This window comes from Sturnira hondurensis, unplaced genomic scaffold (genome assembly GCF_014824575.4).
Source record: "Sturnira hondurensis isolate 20B ecotype Veracruz unplaced genomic scaffold, ASM1482457v3 Scaffold0004136, whole genome shotgun sequence".
NCBI lineage: Eukaryota > Metazoa > Chordata > Mammalia > Chiroptera > Phyllostomidae > Sturnira > Sturnira hondurensis.
The window spans coordinates 5,762,085-5,786,716 of record NW_028076767.1 but is presented as its reverse complement, the minus strand read 5'-3'; the positions used below and the strand labels follow the sequence as shown (position 1 = coordinate 5,786,716).

At 38.3% G+C, this 24,632-nt stretch overlaps 2 protein-coding genes across 7 annotated transcripts in view; one reads left to right on the top strand and one right to left on the bottom strand.

Moving 5' to 3' along the window:
* HYCC2 (hyccin PI4KA lipid kinase complex subunit 2) overlaps nucleotides 1-13,308 on the bottom strand; it is a 71,038-nt gene extending 57,730 nt beyond the window's left edge. For 3 of the 5 annotated variants that reach the window (XM_037043639.1, XM_037043633.1, XM_037043638.1), the window contains exons 1-2: nucleotides 13,231-13,308; nucleotides 12,375-12,408 (exon numbers count right to left, since the gene is read on the bottom strand). The gene's annotated coding sequence lies outside the window, so the exon portion shown is untranslated. The other 2 variants (XM_037043634.1, XM_037043637.1) reach the window with 2 other exon arrangements.
* Nucleotides 13,309-13,406: 98 nt separating this feature from the next.
* Nucleotides 13,407-22,540, top strand: NDUFB3 (NADH:ubiquinone oxidoreductase subunit B3). 2 transcript variants are annotated; one of them, XM_037043641.1, is made up of 3 exons: nucleotides 13,407-13,597; nucleotides 19,131-19,278; nucleotides 22,249-22,540. In XM_037043641.1, the coding sequence occupies exons 2-3, from the start codon at nucleotides 19,133-19,135 to the stop codon at nucleotides 22,403-22,405; spliced, it is 303 nt and encodes a 100-aa protein (XP_036899536.1). In that variant the 5' UTR covers nucleotides 13,407-13,597; nucleotides 19,131-19,132; the 3' UTR covers nucleotides 22,406-22,540. The 2 variants fall into 2 exon arrangements, with proteins under 2 accessions (XP_036899536.1, XP_036899535.1); XM_037043640.1 differs by having other exon boundaries at nucleotides 13,597-13,683.
* The last annotated feature ends 2,092 nt before the right edge of the window (nucleotides 22,541-24,632 follow it).

Sequence of the window (24,632 nt, the reverse complement as noted above, 5' to 3'; positions counted from 1 at the left end):
ACAGATCCCCTGACCTAGGTGCGCAAGTGGCCCGGACCCAGTCAGGGTGTGGGGCAGACTGACCGCAGTCACACATTCGCGCACAGTGAGACGGACCACGCAGGCCCCAGGGGGCGAGGGCTGATGGCAGTGGCACACTCACATGCAGTGGGACGAAATGCACGGGCCCTGGTGACGGTGGCAGCTGCCGCACCTGTGGGGGCCACGGCGGGAGGCGGTGGACGGGCAGCCATTGCTCCTCATTGACCCCACCCCCACATACAGCGTCACAACCCAGCAACTGGGTCACCCTGCTCTGGTGAACACCTAGGGCTCCGATCCTGCTACAGAACAGGCACAAACAGCCCAAAAGATGGCTCAAGAAAAACTCAAAGTCCCAGGAGCCAATAACTCTAAGCGACCAAGAAATTGCCAGCCTCTCAGAAGCACAGTTCAAGACACTGTTTATCAGGATGCTCACAGAACTGGTTGATTATAGTCACATATTAGAGGAACATATGAAGGCTAAACTAATTGAAATGAAGGGAGATGTCCAGGAAACCAATAGCAATGGAAAGGGAACTGGGACTCAAATCAATGGAATGGACCAGAAGGAAGAACAAAACATCCAACCAGAAAGGAATGAAGAAATGAGAATTCAAAAAAATGAGGAGAGGCTTAGGAACCTCCAAGACATCTTTAAACGTTCCAACATCCGAATTATAGGGGTACCAGAAGGGGGAAAGAAACAGCCACGAGTAGAAAACTTATTTGGACAACTAATAAAGGAGAACTTCCCCAGTCTGGCAAAGGAAATAGACTTCCAGGAAATCCAGGAAGCTCAGAGAGTCCCAAAGAAGTTGGACCCAAGAAGGAACACACCAAGGTACATCATAATTACATTAGTCAAGACTAAAATGAAGGAGAGAATCCTAGAAGCAGCAAGACATAAGGGGACAGTCACCTACAAAGGAGTTCCCATCAGACTTGTCAGCGGATTTCTCAAAAGAGACCTTACAGGCGAGAAGGGGCTGGAAAGAAGTATTCCAAGTCATGAAATCCAAAGACCTACAGCCAAGATTGCTCTATCCAGCAAAACTTTCATTTAGAATAGAAGGACAGATAAAGTGCTTCTCAGATAAGGTCAAGTTCAAGGAGTTCATCATCACCAAGCCCTTATTATATGAAATGTTAAAGGGACTTATATAAGAAAAAAAAGATGAAAAATATTAACAGTGAAAGGACAGCAAACTCATAGTTATTAACAACCACGCCTAAAACAAAAGCAAACCAAGAGGACAGCTAGATCAGGAGTGGAACCACAGAAATGAAGAACACATGGAGGGTTAGCAACAGGGGAGTGGGAGGAGGAGAAGGGGGGAGAAGGTACAGAAAATAGCATGGACAGTAGGTAGAAAATAGATAGGGGGAGGGCGAGAATAGTGGGGGAAATATAGAATCTAAAGAACTTGAGACATGTAGTTATAAACTAAGAAGGGGAGAATGGTGGGGAAGGGAGTATGCAGGTGGAGGGGAATGAAGGGGGGGAATAGAACAACTATAATGGTAATAATCAATAAAATATATTTAAAAAAAGAAAATTAACACTTTAAAATATGTTACTTGAGTGCGATTTGTTTGAATACAAAAAATATATCAATAAAATTCTCTTGAAACTTAAATCATTAAATTCAATGGTTTTCAAACTAAAGATGTGTCAGGACTTCCTACTCCAACCATAGCAGTTCACTTTCTTATTTATTGGGGTCAGCAGAATCATAGTACTAATTATTCTAACAGTACTAACTAGTCTAACAGAACTAACTAGTCTTACAGACTACGATACTTAATATCATCAGTTCTCAGAAACCCGTATACAAGTTTATTACTCCTATTATCAAACCTCTCTAGAGCAGGAAGTATTTCTCAGTTGTGTTTGTATTTCTAGTTCCTAACAGGGCCTGGCACATGGTTAGCACTAATTCATGTCTACCAAATAAATGCTTTAACAGCAACAACTGGTCAGTCGGTAGCAGACTCAGCAGAGAAGTCAGGAAGCAAGTACGGCAATGATCACTAGTTCCCCAAGACAAGAATATCCACTCTCACCACTCTTAGTCAACATAGTACTGGAAGTCCTCACCACAGCAATCAGACGTGATGAAAAAATAAAAGGCAACCAAATTGGAAAGGAAGAAATAAAACTGTCATTATTTGCAGATGACATACCTTATATAGAAAACCCTAAAGATTCCACCAAAAAACTACTAGGACTGACAAATGAATTCAGTAAAGTACTAAGATACAAAATATCCAGAAATCAGTTGCATTTCCATAGAGCAATAATGGCTATCAGAAAGGGAAACTAAGAAAACAATCCCATCTACAACTGCATCAAAAAATTTAAAAACCTTAGAATAAATTTAACCAGGATGTAAAAATCTGTACTCAGAACATTATAAGATATGAAAAAAGAAGTTGGAGAAGATGCAATTAAGTGGAAGCATATACTGTGTTCATGGATACAAAAAATTAGCAGTATTAAAATGTCCATACAACCCAAAGCAATCTAGATAGGTTCAACTCAATTTCTATCAAGACACCAGTGGTGTATTTCACAGAACTAGAATATTCCAAAAACTTATATGGAACCACAAAAGACAAAATAGCCACAGCAATCTTGAGAAAGAAGAACAAAGTTGGAAAAATCATGCTACCTATATTAAAACTATACTACAAAGCCATAGTAATCAAAATAGCATGGTACATCTGGTCAAGATGGCAGCATAGATAAACACGGCTCACTTCCTCACACAACCACATCAAAATTACAACTAAATTACAGACCAACCATCACTCAGAACCATCGGAAATCCAGTTGAATGGAAGTCTGAAAACTATGGAATTAAAGAAACCGCATCCATGCAGACTGGTGGGAGGGTGGACATGCAGAAGTGGTTGGTCCCAAAAAATTCCTCTTAAAGAACCCAAACACGTACTCAGCTACTGAGACTCCCTCCCTCTGAGCTCCAGCACGAGGGTAGCAGCTTGAAAGGCACCAGTGACATACAGAAAGGAAGTGAAGGGTCTGGCATTAAGGCAAGAGCTAAGGGACAGCTTTCTCCCAGAGAGGCCACTGTCCCTATTCTGAACCTTCCCCTCACAGCGCCACAGAGCTGGCAGACAGGTACCATTATCTGAGACTCCATCAACCTGACTAACACTGTATGCCCTCCCCTGGAGATCCCGAATCTTCTTCATCCCACCCAACTTATGGGCCCACCCAAGCTGTTACAGAGACTTTTCCATGTGAATGACTATTATTTGCTCATGCTTCACAACTTCCTAAATCCTCTGAAACAAGCAACAGCCAGCCTCAGTGAGCTCCCAACTCCTGTACCTCTTGCTAAATGGCCCCAGGCCTGGAACTAGCTGCAGCCAGCCTAGATTTGAAATTTGTCTTCTCCTGGGAATCACCAAGCTCAGCACCAGCAGCAGCCAGCACAGACTGTTTTATAGCCCAGGCAGGGTGGCTCTGGGCCAAACATAGGTGGGGGCTGAGTACCCTGACCACCCAGAAAACCACAGAACCTGTGCACCAGGTGGATGGGTTAAGAACAGCATAGAAAACTGAGAAGCCAAAGAACTTATATGTACAACCCATGGACATAACTCGGGAGGGGAGCTGGAGAGTGGGGGGGGGGAGCTGGAGAGTGGGGAGTACAGGGAGGAGGGAGATATAAGAGAAAAAAATTGGGACAACTATAATAGCATAATCAATAAAAAAAGAACTAAACGAAAGGGAGATAAGCAATCTATCAGATACAGAGTTCAAGGTTTCTAAGGATGCTTAAGGAACTTAATACCATAAAAAGATCCAGTCAGAAATGAAGGATTCACTCACTGAAATAAAGAACAATTTAAAAGTAGAGAAGATGAAGCTAAGAAACAAATCAATGATTTGGAATATAAAGAAGCAAAAAACAACCAATCAGAAGAAGAAGAAAAGAGAATCTAAAAAAATGAGGATAGTATAAGCAGCCTGGGGGACAACTTCAGGTGTTCTGACATTTGCATCATAGAGGTGCCAGAGGGAGAAGAGAAAAAGCAAATAAAAAAAAAAAAAGGAACTCTATTAGAAAAAATCATGGAGGACAACTTCTCTAATTTGGTGAAGGGAATAGACCTACAAATCCAGGAAGAACAGAGTCCCAAACAAGATGGATGCAAAGAGGTCCACTCCAAGGCACATCATAATTAAAATGCCAAAGATCAAAGATACAGAGAGAATCTTAAAAGCAGTAAGAGAAAAGCAGTTAGTTACGTACAGGGGAATTCCCACAAGACTGTCAGCTGATTTTCCAAAACAAACTTTGTAGGCTAGAAGGGACTGGCAAAAAATATTCAAAGTCATGAAAAGCAGGACATACAGCTAAGACTGCTCTACCTAGGAAAGATATCATTTAGAATCAAAAGGCAAATAGATAGCTTCCCAGACAAGAAAAAAACAAAAGGAGTTCATCATCACCAAACCATTATTATAGAAAATGTTAAAGGCATTTTTTAAGAAAATAAGATTATCAAACTATGAACAATAAAATGGAAAAAAACATATCTATTAACAATTGAATCTAAAATGCAAACTAAGCAAACAAGAACAACAGAGACAGAATCATGGATATAGAGAAGGTTATGATGGTTGCCAGGTAGGAGGGGTTGTGGGGGAATGGGTGAAGAGGTGAGGGAATTAAGAAGTATAAATAGGTAGTTACAGAACAGCCATGGGGATATAAAGTACAGTATAGGAAAAAAGTAGCCAAAGAACTTGTATGCTGACCCATGGATATGAACAATGGTGTGGTGACTGCCTGAGGGAGTGGGGGCTGTTGGGTGCAGGCAGGCAAAGAGGGAAATACTGAGACAACTGTAATAGTATAATCAATAAAAATAATTTAAAAAACATTATGGTACTGGCATAAAAACATATAGTCCAATGTAACAAAACAGAGAGCCCAGTAAATACCCATGCCTTTATGGTCAATTAATATTTAATAAAGGGAACAAGGACATACAATGGGGTAAAGACAGTGTATTCAATAAATGGTGTTGGGAAAATTGGACAGATATATGCAAAATAATAAAACTAGACAACCATGTTCTTACACCACACATAAGAATAAAACCAAAATTGATTAAAGATGTAAATGTTAGACTCGAACCATGAAAATCCAGAAGGACAGACAGTGAAATCACAGACATTTTTGTAGCAACATTTTTTCTGACATAACTCCTTGGGCAAGGAAACAAAAAGAAAAAATAAAGGAATGAGATATCAAACTAAAAATTTTATGCACAGCAATGGAAACCATCAACAAAATGAAAAGGCAATCCACAGAATGGGAGAATGTATTCACCAGTACATCTGAAAAGGAGTTAATATCCAAAATTTATAAAGAACTTATGAAACTTAACACCAAAAAACCAAATAATCCAATTCAAAAATGGGCAAGGGATCTGAATAAATACTTTTCCAAGGAGGATATACAGATGGCCAATAGACATATGAAAAGATGCAAGATGCTCAATGTCACTAATCATCAGAGAAACACAAACTAAAACCATGGTATCTCACCTCATACCTGCCAGGATGGCTATCATCAATCAATCAACAAATAAGTATTGGCAAGGATGTGGAGAAAGGGAACACCCATGTCATGTTGGTGGGAATGCAGTCTGGTGCAGCCACTATGGAAAGCAGTATGGAGTTACCTCAAAGATTTTAAAAATAGAACTACTTTATGACTCAGTGATTCCACTTCCAAGAATTTAGCGGAAGAAACCCAAAACACTAATTCAACAGAATATATGCTCTACTATGTTCACCGCAACATTATTTGCAAGAGCCAAGATTTGGAGGAGCCCAAGTACCCATCAGTAGTTGAGTGGATAAAAGAGCTGTGGTAGAATACTACTTAGCCATTAAAAAAAAAAAGGAAACCTTGCCTTTTGTGAAAACATGGATGGACTTGAAGAGTATTATGCTAAGTGAAATAAACCAGTCAGAGAAAAGTCAAGTACCATATACTTTCACTTACATGTGGAATCTAATGAACAAAATAGAAACAGATTCATAGCTGTCAGAGGGGGGGCTGGTGGGGGTTGGGTGGAAAGGGTAAAGGGATTAAACCAAAAACCAAACCAAACCAAAACAAATCTCTCATAAGACAGATAACAGTACAGTCATTACTGAAGGGAAATGGGGGAGGGGCGGGTAAAAGAGGAATAAATGGTGACAGAAAGAGACATGAGTTGGGATGGTGAATACACAATACAATATATAGATAGTATATTATAGAACTATGTATCTTAAACCTATATAATATTATTAACCAATATGACCCCAATAAATTCAATTTAAAAATTTCAACCATGTGATTTTTCTCTTTAACCATAAATTGTTTATTAATAAATTTTCAAAGTTTCTAGCCCCCCCAAAGATCACTAGCCCCCACTTAATACAGGTCCCTATCCCAGACCCCACTGTTTTAGTCTATGTGCTCAGCTAAAAGCCATTTCTGAACCTTACTTATGGCCAAATGACTTAAGTCTGGATCAATCAGATCAGAGGAAATACTGTATGGGGAATTGTAGAAATGTTTCTTAAAAGTGTAAGGCATGCCCCCTTTGTCCTTTGCCTTTCTTTCTCCTTCTTTCTGCCTAGAACATGAGTGTGATCACTGGATAACCATTCTTTGATCTTGAAAAATAGAAGTCACATGCAAAAAAGAGAGGAGACTGGGTCTTTGACAACTCTAGAGTTGCCATATCAGTCCTATACAGCCAATTTCTGAATGTTTTTTCACGAGCTAAAAATAAATTTCTCTTTTTTTTAAAAGATTTACTTATTTTTAGAGAGAGGAGCAAGGAGAGAGAAAGAAAGGGTGACAAACATCAATGTACATGAGATACTTCAATCGATTGCCTCTTGAATGCCCCCAACTAGGGACCTAGCATGCGAGCCAGGCATGTGCCCTGATTGGGAATCAAATTGGCGACCTTTCAGTTCTCAGGCAGCACTCAATCTACCGAGCCACACCAGCCAGGGCTAAGTTGCTATTTTGTTTAAGCAATGGTTATTTCTTATCCTTGTTTCTAGTAGCCAACCACAATTTCTAACTAATAATATAAGAAAGAGACTCAGGCAACAATATAAGAAAGAGACTCGGGCAACAAATATGTGGTCTAAGATACCAACAGCCATCTCAGCTATGCTCCAGTCTAATGCTGATAAAGTGTGAGGTATTTCCACAGAAATGGGAGTAAAGAAGAAAGCAAGCCTGAACAAAGAGCCTGTACTCTGTGAAGGTACACCACCATTAGGTTCAGTTGGAGGTATGTTATTGCAGTTTAGTACACTGATAAGATTTCATAATACAGTACTATAATTTCTTGCCAACATTTGGGAATTATGTTTTAGAAAAGTAATTTGGCATATAAAACTATGACCATAAAGACCAAATTATATAAAAATAAGAGGTTAGGTTTTAACCTTTTCAAATAAAAAAATGAGTGACCTTTCTTCAGATTAACCTTCAAGTTTTTAGGAAACACTGCTATTGCACAACAATCAGATAAGGCTGATCTCTTACATACCAGGCAGACTACTTCGAGATTTCCAAATGTCTCACCTTGCTTGCCACTTGACGTCTTTTGTACTTGGGTATTTGATTTTACTATTAAGCCTCAGCAAAACTTTTCACAATTCTTATCGCAATTGTGTCATTTTTTAAAAAGAATTTATTTATTTATCTTTAGAGGGGAAGGGAAGGAGAGAAGGAGAGAAATATCAATGTATGGTTGCCTCTCATGAGTCCCCTGCTGGGAACTGGCCTGCAACCCAGGCATGTGCCCTGACTGGAAATTGAACCACGATCGTGTGGTTCGCAGGCCCGTGCTCAATCCGCTGAGCTACACCAGCCAGGGCTGCAATTGTGTCATTTTTTTAGACTGTTTTGCATCCTTAAATTAAGAAAATAGAAAATAGTCCCATCTCTCCATGGATCACTGTTATGGACATTTTTGCATCTCACTAAAATTCATATACTGAAATAGTAACCTGCAATGTGATTATATTAAAAGGTAAGGTCTTTGTTGGGTGATTAAGTCATAAGGGCAGGGCTCTCCTGAATGAGATTACTGCCCGTATAAAAAGAGGCACCCAGAGAGCTCTCTTACCCCTTCTGCCATGTGATGGCACAGTGAGAAGACAGACATCACAGAATAAGGAAGTGGGCCCTCAGCAGGCACACAATTTTCTTGTACCTTGATCTTGGACTTACCAGCCTCTAGGACAGTGAGAAATGTTTGTTGTTTAAGACACCCAGTCTGTGGTACTTTGTTATGGCAGCCCAAACTGGTTGAGACCGAGGTCCTTCCAACAGAATATGGTAAAGGGCCATTATATTAACATAAGTTCAAAGCCTAAGCCTCAAACAGGCCTTGCAGCTTCTACCTTCACCTGTTGAGAACACTACCCTGAGAAGCTTTATAAGGATGCCAGTAGCCTACTAGAGGATGAGAAGCCACACAGAGAAGACTGTAGCACTTTAATAACAGATAAGCAAGACCAATTGCAAACATGTGAGTGAGGATATCTTGGACCTTCCAACTCAGTCAACTTTCCAAGTAGATCCAACTGCATGGGGCAGGCAAATGAAACCAACAGAGGACCTGTTCAGCCAATCTACAGAATCATGAAAAATAATAAATCTTTTTGTCTCAGGTCATTTTGGGATGGTGTATAAGGCCGCAATACCAAACAAACTCTAAAACAACAATACTTAATAGTTTCTTGAAACTGAGAAAAATTACTTAAGATTTTTCTGTTTTTATCTTTAATTGACCTATTATAATATCCTGGAGGTCATGCTGACTCCAGTGTTTCATTCCACTATGATTAAAAAACAGAAATTAATGTATGAAGGTACCATGGGGAGACATTAAAAGAGTTTTGTGTGAAGTGACCACAATGTGATTGGTACTCTGGTTGCATTATAGAATGGCCTGGAGGAAAGAAAGACTGAGAATAAGGTGACCAATAAGAAGACTATTAGAATGTTCCTAGTGAGAGGCATAGTAAGAAGCCTGATATTTATAAGTAAATATCTATGCAAGTTAGCACAGGTCTGAATCATGAAAGAAATTATCTTGGTTTATGGAAAGCAGCTAAATGCCAAGTAAAAACTAATCCAAACCAAAACATTCAGCAAAATTTTTATTTCTGCTAACTTTAGCTCCTAAGTAGAAAATCTATCCCAGCTATGACATTTAAGAGTGAAAATTTATTGAGCTATAAAAATACTGGTAGATTTGGCAGCCCTTTCTCTCAAGCAAAAACTACTGTTACTGGTTCATAGCACAAGTAAGAGAGCTTTGAATTAGATCAATGATCTGAAAGTGGAAGTCGATGACGTACCATATCATCTGGAGATTTTTTTTCTTCAAAATATGTGTATCTACCTTCCTTCACATTCATCCTACCACTAAGATTCTGAAGGGCAGTGGAGATGATGTGTGTGTGCCTGTTTAAAAACACTCCTAGATTATTCTGAATATATATATATATATATATAAACTCCACTTTCACAGAGATTTTCTGAATTAGGTCCAACTCTAGTTTAACATTATGTCAATAGCAGGCAAAAGGAGCAGAGCTACAAAGTGACAAGGGTTCAGTAGAAGGCTCTGCAGATACGGGGCTGTAATCGCACCAGCTGTAAGCCGCCTTCAGAGCTTTCTGGGCCAGCTCCCTCCAGAATCCATTGTATCACATTTTGGACAACAGCAAATGTTCAGTTCATCATTCTGAGAAAAGCACATAGTCTACTAGCCAGATAAAAATGTAAAAAAGAAGCTATTTCGGGTACCAAAAAAACTAAGAAGCCATAGACATTGAAACACAAAAATTCATCTGTCCTTGCATGGAAAGAACAATAACAAAGCACTATTTTGTGCAGCTGTTAACTTTTTTGGACTCATTAATTTCTGCTCATGTTTCATCATTTTACTTACTATCATCGCTTTTTTATTATTTAGCATCCATTTTTCTATTATAAAGCTCAGTCAGGCTGAAAATCTTAATTATCCTAAAACTTGTTAAACTACTATAAGATGCCAGAACTGTATTAAGAACAATCACATAGACTAAATCTATTGGGTGTGAAGATGGCTTAAGAGTTGGATTTAAAAATAAGCTTTCAAGGTCCATTTTAGAGCAAATAATTATACTCTCTCACAGTCATTGTTTCAAATTCCTTATAGCCATTATTTCAAATTCCTTATAAGAGCTCCAATACTGAAATGTATCAGAAAAGTGGACCTCTGTCCAGGAAGCTCTGAGAGTCCCAAAGAAGGTGGACCCAAGAAGGAACACACCAAGGCACATCATAATTCCATTAGCCAAGATTAAAATGAAGGAGAGAATTCTACAAGCAAAAAGACATAAGGGGACAGTCACCTACAAAAGAGTTCCCATCATACTGGCAGCTGATTTCTCAAAAGAGACCTTACAGGCAAGAAGGGGCTGGAAAGAAGTATTCCAAGTCATGAAATCCAAAGACCTACAGCCAAGATTGCTCTATCCAGCAAAGCTTTCATTTAGAATGGAAGGCCAGATAAAGTGCTTCTCAGATAAGGTCAAGTTCAAGGAGTTCATCATCACCAAGCCCTTATTATATGAAATGTTAAAGGGACTTATCTAAGAAAAAGAAGATGAAAAATACGAACAGTGAAAGGACAGCAAACTCACAGTTACTAACAACCACAACTAAAACAAAAGCAAACTAAGCAGACAGCTAGATCAGGAGGGGAGCCACAGAAATGGAGATCACAGGAGGAGGAGGAGAAGGAGGAAGAATGTACAGAGAATAAGTAGGTAGAAAATAGACAGGGGGAGGGTAAGAACAGTATGGGAAATGTAGAAGCTAAAGAACTTGTGATACATGGACATGAACTAAAGAGGGGGAATGGTGGGGGAGGGGGTGTGCAGTGGGGGGGGATGAAGGGGGAAATGGGACAACTGTAATGGCATAATCAATAAAACATATTTTAATATTTTATTTATTTATCTTTTTAGAGGGGAAGGGAAGGAGAGAGGAAGGAAACATCAATGTATGGTAGCTTCTCGTGCACCCCCTGCAGGGAACTGGCCCCTGCCGGAAACTGGCCTGCAACCCAAGCATGTGCCCTGACTGGGAATTGAACCGCGATTGTCTGGTTCGCAGGCCCGCGCTCAGTCCACTGAGCTACACCAGCCAGGGCAACGCATTTTAAAAAATAAAATAAAACAATATCACAAAGGCAAAAAAGTGGACTCCTAATTATAATTAATAATAATAATTGGCTGTATAAGTAATCAGCCAATTATTATTTTAACTTGGACTAGTGTTTCTTGAATCACTTGATAATTTCCTACTCAATTGTTCAACTTTATTGCATTCTACGATGACACCTACTGGCCATTCAAAATCAGCCATTAGTTCTCCAAGACAGCTCTAGTAGGCTGATTACATAATAAGAACACACACACACACACACACACACACAGGCACCACTACATAGAAGCAGATTTGTTCACGGGTACTCACACTACTAAAATAGAAGCAGAAGAATTCTTTGTGACTGAGAGATAGTATTATCCTTGCAAAAAAGTAAAAAGGCAACGAAACACCAAGTGTCAACATTTTAATCAAAAGCATTGATAAATATCGCAGTACTCCCAACATTTCAAAACTAAAATAAACTCCAAGGATCCACCCCTCCTTACCAAATGATATTTAGACAAATAAATAAACTTTTGATTTAGGTTCTGGTATACACTAATATAAACTATTAATAGAAAATGAAAATTATAGTATACTTGCTAATACTACATTAGTCCTTATCTTCTAAGTAAAAGGCAACACTTCAATCAGCTTACATTTTAGCAATTTATAATGCTTCTTTTAAAACTGTTTTCCAGTGAGCTATAGAACCAAGTTTTTAATGTAATTTGTTCTTCCACAACATGCTTAATGAAATTCTTATATTAATTGTACATTTCATAGTGCAAGGAATGAATTATTAAAACCCAGGAAAAAACATAATAATTCAGTTATTTATGTCTGTAAATACATTTTACATGAGTCAAGAGGTTCACAAAGCATACTTTTTAAACCTAATAAATAATCCATAACTAGTTTCTCAGATTTACACAGGAAGTTACTTAAAAGATGACTTTTTTGCATTCCCCTTCTCCATTTAGACCACCACCTTATTTTCAGACCTCTAACATCCCCAATATCTAGGGGTAAAAATCTAACAGCGATTTTTCAAGTCATTTTCCAACCTGCACTTACCTCCCAGTATAGATTTTTGAGGCTCCCCACTTTCCTGAAGATGAGAAAAAAGAAGTATTTGTATTCAGCCTTGACCCTCAAAACAAATAAATTCATGAACTACAAAACGTGAACCTGGCCACGCTCATCTCAAACTAACGAATCTCTCAACCTAAGTCCATATTTGGGATAAGGTCTTCGTGACTATCCTATCCTTCACGCGTCTACGCTTACAGAGCCTGCAGGGCTCTCTGTAACCAACGAAAAAACTATTCGGACACATCAATAGGTTACCGGATCTCCTTTTCCAAAAGGGACAACCTAGTTTTTAGGGTATATAACAGCCAAGGGTTATATAATGTACTCGTGTAGCTTTTTAGGGTATATAACAGCCAAGGGTTATATATAAAGAGTTTCAGGGATCTGACGGCCAGCAAATATCTTTCTTCTTCGCTTCCTCTTCCCACCTAGAGAAAAGGCCTAGGATTTCTCTCGGGTGCCTGCAATGCCGCATCCTTTTATCTCAGCTTCGTGCAAAAAATTCCACGAACAAGACACGACACTGTCTTGTTCCCGCCTCCCTTCCCTGGTTGCTGGCTCCACCGCAGCCCCCCACGCCTAGGCACCCCCAGTCCCCAGTCGCCGTACTGGGCTCAGCCTCCACCCGCCTCAGCTGCCTTCTCCTCCCCACGACCCTCCCAAGCGGCTACCTGGTCTACGACAGGTTCCGGAACCACCGACACTGCGGCTACCACCTCCCCAAACCACCCTCGTCAGATCCTCTTTGTATATGCAGATTCCCATCTGCAGCCGGAGGAGATGAAAATCCCTCTTGATGAAGCCCTCTGCGTCTGCCAAAGACAGCGTAGCTACCTACCTGTCACCCCGCTGTCGCTGGCTTCTAACCGCCACCGCCTCCCGCAGCCGCCTGCCCACTGCAGCGCAATAACCAGCCCACCCACTGGGTGAGTCCAAGCTCTAACAACAGCCTCACTTATTGGCTGCAGGATGTCCAAGGCCCACCCCTCTGTTCAGTGGCTAAGGATTCCGGTCTCCAAGCAAGGAAAACAGCCCCTCTCTCACGCCCTCCTGCCCTCCGCAATTTATTTTTTTTTTTGAAGTTAGACTAGGGATGCACAGATGTGCGGAAACACTGTCGGCTTTCAACCCCCTTCGCATTACCTCCATAAACCCGTGATCCCTTACCGGAACGTTAAATGACTTCTTGGCTTTCCTGCCGAAAGGTACTCGAGATGACAACTTCCGCTTCCGTTTGGCTCCAGCAGGAGGGTTGAATATTGAATGTCCTGAGAGGTCAGATTGCTGTCAGGTAAATTAGAGAGTCGGTGGGACATCTTTTGAATGCGAATAAGAACGAGACTCTATTCTGGGGAATTTAGAAAGGGAGAGGCTAAATAAAGAAGGGTGATAAGGGAGTGTAGGTCCAGAGGGAAGGAGATGGAAGAACTAGCGGGAGAGAACTGTGAAGTCCCGGGGTGGTGAAGGGTGGTTGTGAAACGATGCTGGCAGAATTACTGTGGTCGTTAAGTCCAGATGTTTTTTTTCCTTCCCTTCCACCAGCACTGCCTCCCCTACCTCGTGTTTTTTGGTTTACCTTTGAATTGAATAAAGCCTTCATATCGAAAAATTATAAAGTAGGAATGATCGTAATGCCTGCCTCACAGATATGTGTAATTTTAAGTGAAATTCTTCTGGTACGGATGCTTTTGGCTAGCGTTAAAATGAAAAAAGTAGAGTACAAAGTCACATTCATTTTTGTGGTAACTTACTCTAAAACTTGTACTGTTTTAAAGTTGCATCGTACACAGATGCGGGGACCGGAAAAGACAGGAAAAGTCCATTTGTCTTTTATTTTCTAATGCTCTAATAGTATGCACAATTTTAAAAATGAGAGGAAATGAGATATATACTTGAGTCTTTGGTAAGCCATAAAATTACAGGTAATGAAGTGGCATCCTCTTATTCTTAATTAGGAATTCCAGTCCGTTTTAGTGGAGGTTGATCTTCACGAAATTTACAGGTTCACACCAAACATAAGTAGATAGCTTTTTAAAATTTCATGATTACATGGTTTTCTTTTTCTTCTTTTTAAAAATTTCATTTATTTATTTTTAGAGAGAGGGGAAGGGAGGAAGAAAGAGAGGGAGAGAAATATCAATGTGTGGTTGCCTCTCACAGTGGTCCCCACTGGGGACCTGGCCTGCAACCCAGGCTTGTTCCCTGACTGGGAATCAAATTGGCCACCCATTTGTGGCAGCCCCGACACAATCCACAGAGCTACACTAGCCATAGCTAGGTTTTTCTTTTTAAAACTAATTTCCTTGCTATTCTTGTTTGAACAGCTCTGAACTGGAAATAATCACCTGTTGTTGAGTCCTTGGCATAATTTGTCACTTTATCTAGTTTTACTTTTTATTATAAAGTATACATAACAGAAAGATGTATAAAACATACATATGTTTTAAAGAATTATAATTAAGCAAAGGCTTGTGTAAATGACCTTTCAGGTTAGGAAATAAAGCATTGCCTATGACTTAGAACGTGCATTCTCAAAAGAGGTAATTGACCTTCAAGCAGGTGAAAATTGATTTTGCCAGGATGGAAGGGGAGTGAAATCTTGGATACTATAATGGTTTATGCCCTTCCAAAGAGCCATAATGCATACGCACATATACAATATGTCTGTGGCATTAAAATTTCATTGGGAAGGTGGGTGAGAATGTGATAAGGAAAACAACTGTCCAGGAAAAGCTCCTCTGGGGTACAAGAATTAAAAATAGGTTGAAAAACACCACCTTAAAAGCTCCCTATAGAGCTCTGATTTTATCTCCTCCACCACTACCATCCTGACTTTGATAAACATTTACTTTTTTACTTTAATTTTCCATCTGATGCATTCCTAAAAAATGTGTTAGGTTTTTCAATTTATATTAATGGGATAAAAGTATATGCATTTTTTATGACTCACCCCTTGCCCATTATTATAGTTGCAAGGTGCATTCATACTGTTGCATGTTTTTCATTTTCTAATATTCTTTGGGGGACTATTTTATAATTAATCAGTTATTGTTGGATATTTGGGTGTTTACTGTTTGGGGCTACCATCAACAGTGTGGTTAAAAGATTCTTATAAAATATATCGATATCTACCTGCAAGAGTTTCTCTAGAGTAGTGTGTTGAACCAAGATCGTGTGGTTCGCAGGCCCGTGCTCAATCCACTGAGCTACACAAGCCAGGTCTCAAAATATTTTAAAATGTAATCAGTGTTAAAAGTGATTGAGGTATTTTTTCTTCATACTGTTTTCAAGTTGATGTAATTTATACTTGCAGAATATGTTTGTATGCTAAATTTTCACAAATATAAACACTTGATCTGTTTATTTTATGAAGTTTACTGTTGATAAAATAAATCCATATATTTTTCAATAACTAATTTGAGAATCTGTTTTTAAATTTAAATTAATTACAGTGAAATAAAAAGTCTAGTTCCTCAATTGCATTGGCCACATTCAAGTGCTAGTGGCTACCATACTAGCCGGTGCAGACTTAGAATATGTATACTGAGGAGTAGAATTGCTAGGCCATAAGGCATTCAAATGTTCACTCAGCTTTTCTAGGTCATGCCAGTTTTTCAGAGGGGTTGTGCTAAGTCATATTCTCACCACCAGGGTGTGAAAGTGAAAGGCACATCACGATGTGCTTTCTCTGTTTCTCACACTATTGCAAGGTAGCTTTTATCCTCATGTTATATGAATAAACTGAAATTTAGAGGGATTAAATGATTTTCCCTGAGTTTTACAGCAGTTAGTGGTGCATCCAGGTTTTAATGCCAGATCTGTGTAGCACCAAAGTCTGCACTTAAGTAGAATTCCAAACTGTCCCTCAAGTGGTAAGGATAAACAAGTAGATTGTTTTATTTATGGCTGTTCTGAAGTAGACATAATTTTTTAAAGGAAATGAAAAGTTTTCTGCAAATAGTGTTGTTCAACTTTTTGAAAGGCCATTGAAATATTCTATTTAGTACTGAAATATGTTAATTAGGTATAAGAGAAAACACATTACATTTATTAAAGAAAATTTGTTTAGGGAAAATTATGTATACTGTCATGTTTTCTTCAAAAGATTTATCTTCCAAATTACTTAATATTTTGAGCATAGTGATATAAAATTGAGACATACTATGGTAATGTTTTGATTTTTATTTTCAAAATCAAACTATTTTTGTCAAAAAAATTGATGTTTGTTTTGTATTCTCTTCTAAGTACACTGATACTCAATTAGGGTTAATATTCTAGATTTGACATTTGCCAAAATAAGGCAGATAATCTCTTCAAACATTTTTGGAATGAAACATTGCTTTAAAATATTTTTTAAAACATGGTTTGAAGAAGCCAAGGCATTATTATTGTTATTAAACCATTCTAAAAGTTTTTTGTAATATGGTACTGAATTTCAAAAGTCAGTCTGAAATCTAAAACTGTAATTTTTCCCTTTGTATTATTGAATCTACCAAATAAAAATGAAGTAATTAGCTCTGGCTGGTGTAGCTCAGTAGATTGAGGGGGGGCCTGGGAACCAGATGATCGCGGTTCGATTCCCAGTCAGGGCACATTCCTGGGTTGCAGGCCAGTTCCTGGCAGGGGCCAGTTCCCAGTAGGGGATGCACAAGAAGCAACCATACATTGATGTTTCTCTTCCTCTCTCCTTCCCTTCCCCTCTAAAGATAAATGAATAAAATATTTTTAAAAAATGAAGTAATTGATTAAATGTTTCATTCAAAGTTATGAATGTTGTAATTTTAACTTGTGTTTGGTGGATATTGGTTTTTATTCTCTTTTAAATGTGAAAATCATCAAGGTAATGTTTTGTGATATCTTAACATGTCTTTAGATATAAGTATTAAATATTAGTTTGTCAGAATTAGTATGTACAGTTTTTTTCCTATATTCTGGGAAATATTGTTTAATGAAATGAGCACTTTACATAATATATTAGTATACACTGTCTAATGATTACCATTATCTTCTAAAATGCAGTTTAAGAATCCTGCCTTATTACTGGACCTGTTCATATTTATAAATGCAAACATAATAATTATTTGATTTGGCTTTATTTCTGGAGAACAGCAATTATGGAACTGCTACTGCTAACCTTATATAAATTTACAGTGTAGCATTATTAATTTATTCCCCCTTAATTTGAAATTCAAAGCAGTTTAACTGGGTACTGAGCTGAAGTTTGTTTTTATATTATCTATACAATAATGCTAGTAAGATGTTTCAAATAGAGGAAGTGGAGACGCTTCCAGCCAAGATGGGGGCGTGGATAAATGCAATACTCCCATCCTCTGCAATCACATCGAAATTACACATAAAGTACAGAAGAACCATCATTCAGACCTCCTGAAATCTGGCTGAATGCAAGTCTTACTAGATTAAATAAGAAGCCGCATCGAGACTGGTGTGAGGGATGGAGACACAGAACAGGCTGGGCGTATATCTACAAGCCCCAGATAAAAATCAGGAGGGATATCTCAGCCTGAGTTACCCCCTGAGGAGCAGAGGGTCCCAGCTCCATACTAGGCTCCCAGGCTCAGGGTTCCAGTGCTGGGAAGAGAAGTGCCTATAACTTCTGGCTGTAAAACCAGCGAGAATTCTAGACAGAGTGCTGCTGGAGTCTGAGGCAGTTCCTTTTAAAGGGCCCGCACACAGGCTAAATCTTACTTCCTAAGCTCTGGCACTGGGATAACAGCTTCAAAGGCACCAGGGACAGCTTTCTCCCAGACAAAAGCACTGGCAGGAGCCATTGTTCCTTTGATGAACCCTCTCCCCACAGAGCTGGCAGGTGGGCACCATCAACCCGGCTATCACTGTTTGCTCCAACTTGAAAAATCCCTGAGATAACTCTCCACCAGACTTGCAGACCCACCCAAGCTGTTTCTAGTGGATTTTCACATGAATGGGCCTGTCTTAACTCAAGCTTCAGACTTTCCTAAAACCTCTCAAACAAGCAGCATCTAGCCTCTGTGTACCTCACACCTCTTGCTAAGTGGCCTCAGGCTCAACACTGGAGGCACCTGGCCTTGGTTTGCAGCTTGGCCAGGTGTCCTCCTGGGCACCTCCAAGCCCAGCACAAATAGCAGCCATCTGCAGATCCTTCTGTAGTTCATGCTAGGTTGCCCCAGCAGGACACAGGTGGTGACTGACTGTACGTCGTGGCTGGGAGGCCCCAGAGCTGGTATACCCCATGGACAGCTTCAGACCATGCAGTATTATAACTACCACCACCACAGGCCACATGCTCAGGCAGTGGACTCCATGAGCACCAAAACCCCACTGAAGCAAGCCCTGTTCCATAGGATCAACTCTAGCACAGTAGCTCCTCTGCTGTAGTCACAGCTGGTCCTCCCAGCCAGTCAGTCTGGGAATTAATCTCTTCAAGTGATGCCAACAGCAGTCAAGGCTCAGCTACAACAGGACAGTGCACACAGCCCACAGAGGGGCACATCTGGAGCACCCAGCTTGGGTGACTGGGGACGCTGTGCCACTGGGCCCTACAGGACACCTATTACACAAGACAACTCTACCAAGTCCAGGAGATAGCAGCTCTATTTTATAACATTTTATATGTTATTTTATAAAATTTCAACTCTGAATTTTCAAGTATTTGAATTGGTTCTCTTTTTAAAATAATAGTAAACTTGGTTATTTAATATCTACAATGAGCTATTTCTCTCTTATATTAATCTTCTATAGACATGGCCCATGGACATGAACATGGACATGAACATGGTCACAGTAAAATGGAACTTCCAGATTATAAACAATGGAAGATAGAAGGGACACCATTAGAAACTGTACAGGAGAAGCTGGCTGCACGAGGGCTAAGGGATCCATGGGCCCGGTAAGGATAATTAAATAATTCAGAATTTAAAGAATTTGTCATAGAGAATCAGTATCTTTCTTTTTTGATGTATTTCTCTTTTTAAAAAATCTTTGAAAATGATTTTTACACTAAAGTTTTGAAATCATTTTTATTGAACTATTTACATACAGTAAAATTCACCCATTTTAAGTATTTAATTTCATGAGTTTTGACAAATGTATACAATAATGTAACCACCACCACAATCATGATAGAGTCTATTTGTATCAACCCAAAAAGTTCCTTCTTGCCCCATTTCTATTCAGTGTCATCCTACCTGTGGCTCCTGGCAACCATTAATTTGCTTTTTGTACCCATAGTTTTCCCTTTCCTGAACTTAATACAGTTGCAGTCATACAGTATGTAGTCTTTGTCGTGAACACGTTCACATAGTATAATGACTTGGAGACTTATGCATGTTGTTAACTTTGTAGTTCTTTTTTTATTTCTGAGTAATATCCATTGTGTGCATATACCTCATTTTGTTTACAGTTCATCAGTTAATTGCCTTTTGGGTTGTTTTCAGTTTTTGACTACTGTGAGTAAATATGCTATAACTATTCAAATATAAGTATGTGAACATAATGTTTTTATTTCTCTTTGGTAAATTCATAAGAGTGGAATTCATATAATAAGTGTGTGTATGTTCATTTAAAAAACTGCTAAACTTATTTCCCAAAGTGGTGGTACCATTTTGCATTCCCACCAGCAATATTATGAGTATTTCCATTGTTCCATGTCCCCATCAACACTTAGTATTAAAGGTCTTTTAACTTTAGCCATTTTAGTGAATATGATACCTCTTTATGCTTTTAACTTGCATTTCCATGAAGACTGATGATCATAGTGATCTTTCCCAGTGTTTGTCATTTGTGCTTTGTGTGTGTTGGGGGGTGTGCAATGGCTGCTCAGATCTTTTGCCCATTTGTTGATCAAAGGTTTACACACCTTGTTTATCAAGGTGTTTGCCTTTTATTAGAATTATGAAAGTTCTCTCTGTTTTTAATATTTAAGTCCTTTATCAGATATGTTTTACAAATGTATTTATTTGGGATCTCATTGAATCTATAGTGCAATTGAAGATCACTGATATCTTAACACTGTAGAATTTTCTAGTTCATTGACAATTGAGACCCTCCAATTTTTCAGCAGTGTTTTATTGTATTACTTTATATAAAGTCTTGTACATATTTTATTAAATTTATCCTGAATTATTTCATATTTTATACTATTATAAATTATTGCTAATTGTTCTAATATATAAAAATACAATTGAGTTTTATATGCTGACTTTGCGTCATATTCCCTTGCTAAATTCACTTTTTAGTTCTAACAGTTTTTTTATAGATTCCTTAGACTTCTTAAATGATCATTTTGTGTTACAAATATAGTGTTATTTCTTCCTTTTCAATTTATAAACTTTTAATTTCTATTTTCTTTGCATTATTTTACTGGCTAACGCTGCTAGTATAATGTTGAATAAAAGTGGTATAAATGTACGTTCTTGCTTTTGTCCTAGTTGGTGGAAAGTATTCAGTCTTTCACCACCAAGTATAATCTTAGTTGTAGGCTGGTCATAGATACCTTTAGTCAAGTTGAGGAATTTCTCTTTTATTCATAGGTTACTGTGAGTTGCTATTATTATTATTGTTGTTATTAATGGGTATTGAATTTTGTTAAATTCTTTTTTGCACCTATTGAGATGCTCACATAGTTTTTTTTATTCTGTTAATATGATGAATTACTCTTACTGATTTTCAATGATTAAACTAAAGATTAAACTAATCCAGTCTTGAATTCCTGAAGTAAATCCTATTTCATCAGGATATATTGCTAGATTCAATTTTCTAAAATTTTGTTAAGAATATTTGAGTCTCTGTTTATGAGGGATATATCCTCTGTAGTTTTCTTTTAATGTCTTTGTCTGATTTTGGTATCTAAATGATGTTTGGTTAGCTCTCATATTTTCTAATAAGTCAGATCTTTAGAGTTAAGGGCTTTTATTCTTCATAACATGATTTATTTCCACTCACTTATCCCCAGCTGTGAGAGAAAAGTTTTTTTTCCACTAGAAGTCTCTGACATCTGTTTATGTCTTTGTTTAGGGTACTCAGAAGAATGATTGCCAGAGTAGGAAGTCAGTCTTCTAAAGCTCAAACTGCTATGACAGGGAAATTTATTAGCAGTGGTAATAATGTCCAATGTTACATACTCTCTGTGCCAAAATATATCATTCTTTACCCTGTTTATTCTTTGTAACAACACTATAAGGTAGATAGTAATCATCACTGAGTAGGAGAGGAAACCAACCCTGAGAGGTTAGGTAAGTTGCTCACCCTAAAAGATTGTGAATCCAGTGTAGGTGGCAGAGCAAAGATTAATACGCTCTGACTACTACCTCTCTCCATGATGCTGTAATGACTAGTATGGGCAAAGCCACACAGCTTACCTGTGATGCATAGGGTCAAAGAAAGTTTTACATTTGAGAATTTTGTAAAATCCTGGGCATTATGATTGTGAATGTGAAATCAAGTGTTTTTCTTCTATTTTGTATGTGAAACCTGGGCATAGAGATCTAATTATCCCACAGAAAGGTTCCTGCTATGGTCCACTTAGATTATCTTACAAGGTTGCATTTATGTCTGTTAGAAAGATGAAAATTAGCCCTGGCTGGTGTGGCTCAGTGGATTGAGTGTCAGCCCGTGAACCAAAAGGTCGCCGGTTCAATTCCCAGTTTAGGGCACACTCCTGGGTTTCAGACTAGGTCCCCAGTAGGGGATGCATGAGAGGCAGACACACGTTGGTGTTTCTCTCCCTCTCTTTCTCCTTCCCTTCCTCTCTCTAAAAATAAATAAATAAAATCTTAAAAAGAAAGGTAAAAATTAAATGTATTTTACTCAATTATGTACATAGTTGTGTGTGATTATAATTTTCCTTTTTTTCTTCTAGCAATGAAGCCTGGAGATACACAGGTGGCTTTGCAAACAATGTTTCCTTTGTTGGTGCATTATTGAAAGGATTCAAATGGGGATTTGCTGCATTTGTGGTAGCTGTAGGGGCTGAGTATTTCCTAGAGTCCCAGAATAAAGATAAGAAGCATCACTGAAGATGATATCTGGAAGTATCTTAGTGGCTTCTTAACTCTCATAAAAACAAGATTTCTTTACTGTAGCCCACTCATCTATGTGTGTGTCCATTAAAGAATACTAGTAAGATTTAATAAAGAATACATGTGCCAGTCTGTTTTTGTCCTTCTTTCAAAAAAAAAAAAAAAAGAGTGTTTCCAGCCATTCAGATTTGCTTTGGAACACATGGAGGCTGAGTAGTACAAGTAACAATGTATTCTGCTTACAGCAGGCAGCCAGCATATATCTGAACAAATGGATATTTCTAACAGGATGTTTTTAATTTTTAAATTATAAAATTTTCCATCTTAACTATTTTTTAGTGTACAGTCAGTGGTATTAAGTACATTCATTACGTTGTGTGATCATCACCATCATCTGTCTCCATAACTATTCATCCTTTAAAACAGAAAGTCTACGCCCATTAAAAATAATTCCCTATTCCCCCTTCCATCAGCAATCACCATTGTATTTTTCTGTCTTTGTGATTTTGACCATCTCTGTCTAACCATCTCATGTAAGTGGAAGCATACAGCATTTGTCTCTGTGACTGGCTTATTTCACTTGGCATAATGTCCCCAAGTTTCATCCGTGCTGTACAATAGATGGGTCAGAATTTCCTTTCTTTTTAAAGCTAAATAATATTCCATTGTATGTGCATGTCAAATTTGCTTAGCCATTCATTCATTGGTAGACTTGGATTACATCTGCGTTTTAGCTGCTATGAACACGTGAGTGCTCTAATAGGTTTTTAAATGGCCTTGTTGCTTTTACTATCTTCTGTAGCTGGTTTAGAGACCTAGATTACACTACTAAATACTGCCTGCACAGTTCTGGTTGACATGTCTATATATCATGTTCATTTGTCTTGTGATGTTTTCACTCTTACCGTAGTCCTCTTTCCCATGTTGTGAAAAGTTGGACAGTTTTTTCTGTATGGCTAACAATATACTAGATGTGTTCCCCACATCACTGAATTTTAAATTTTAATTAAATCTCTAAAGTTGAGACTTAAAACTGTTGAAGACGGCTACTATATTTTGCTTGAATAACAAAGCTAATATAAAATGAGTGTTTTTTTCTTTGTAAATTTTTGTTTGTAGATATAAACTTGAAAAATCACTAAATAAATGAGGCAGGAATTCCTAATAGCCATAAATGGAATGTGGTAAAATGCAATTAAAAAAGACTGAAAGAAGATGAGGAAAGAGTTTAACAAAATGCTGGGTAGAGGGAAGCAAAGGGGGAAAACTTGGGACAATTTAGTAGCATAAAATATAATCTAAAAATAGAACAAGTAGAAATAGCAAGATGGCAGATTTAAACTTAAATGTAAATGGTCTAAAATTTAAATCCTAAAACACTCCAATTAAAAGACAGATTGTCTTGTTCTGGCCAGGTAGCTCAGTTGGTTAGAGTATCATCCCTAAATACCAAGGTTGCAGGCTCAATCCCCAGTCAGGGCACATACAAGAATCAGCCAATGAATGCGTAAATAAGTAGAATGATAAATTGATGTTTCTCTTTCTCTCTACCACCCCCCATCCTTGCTGTCTCAAGTCAATACAAAATATTGTTTTTGCACGATGCTCTCAAGGTCCATCTGTGTCACAAATGGCAATATTTCACTTTATGGCTGAGTAGTGTTCCATTGTATATATTAGGTACCACATCTTAATAAAAATAAATAAAAAAGACAGATTGTTAACTTGGGCAAAAGCAAGGCCCAATTGTAAGCTGTTTACATGAAACCCCCTTTAAAGACACAGTGGGAACATTTGAGATCTTGCTCCTCAATATATGCTCATCAGTTTGGCTCAGATGAACTCATGAGAATTATGTACAGGTTTGGACATTTCTTACATCGACACCACAGTCTTAGAAGACCCTCACCAGGATCTAGGTGTAAGAGGTAGGCAAGAAGATTGATGGGTCACTTGATGAGTGGACAAAGAAATTAGGGCCCTTTATCCAGGAAAAGAGAACTCGGAGCAATGGTGTGAAAATAATCTTCAAATATTTGAAGGAAATCAAGATGGTTCAGTGAGGGATGGCAGTTACTTGTGACCATGAGGGGAATCAGCCTTTCCTGAAACTGATACTGTGGATTGCTAAGAGGAAAGGAGAAGAGAACCTGGGATTTTAATGATACGGTCCAGCTCACTGAATAGATCTGGCTGTGAACAGAAAAGCATGTGTCTTTGTGTC

Coding starts and splice junctions, on each gene's coding strand:
- NDUFB3 (XM_037043641.1), top strand. CDS start 19,133: ATGGCCCATGGACATGAACATGGACATGAACATGGTCACAGTAAAATG. Junction 19,279..22,248: donor CTAAGGGATCCATGGGCCCG/GTAAGGATAATT, acceptor TTTTTCTTCTAG/CAATGAAGCCTGGAGATACA.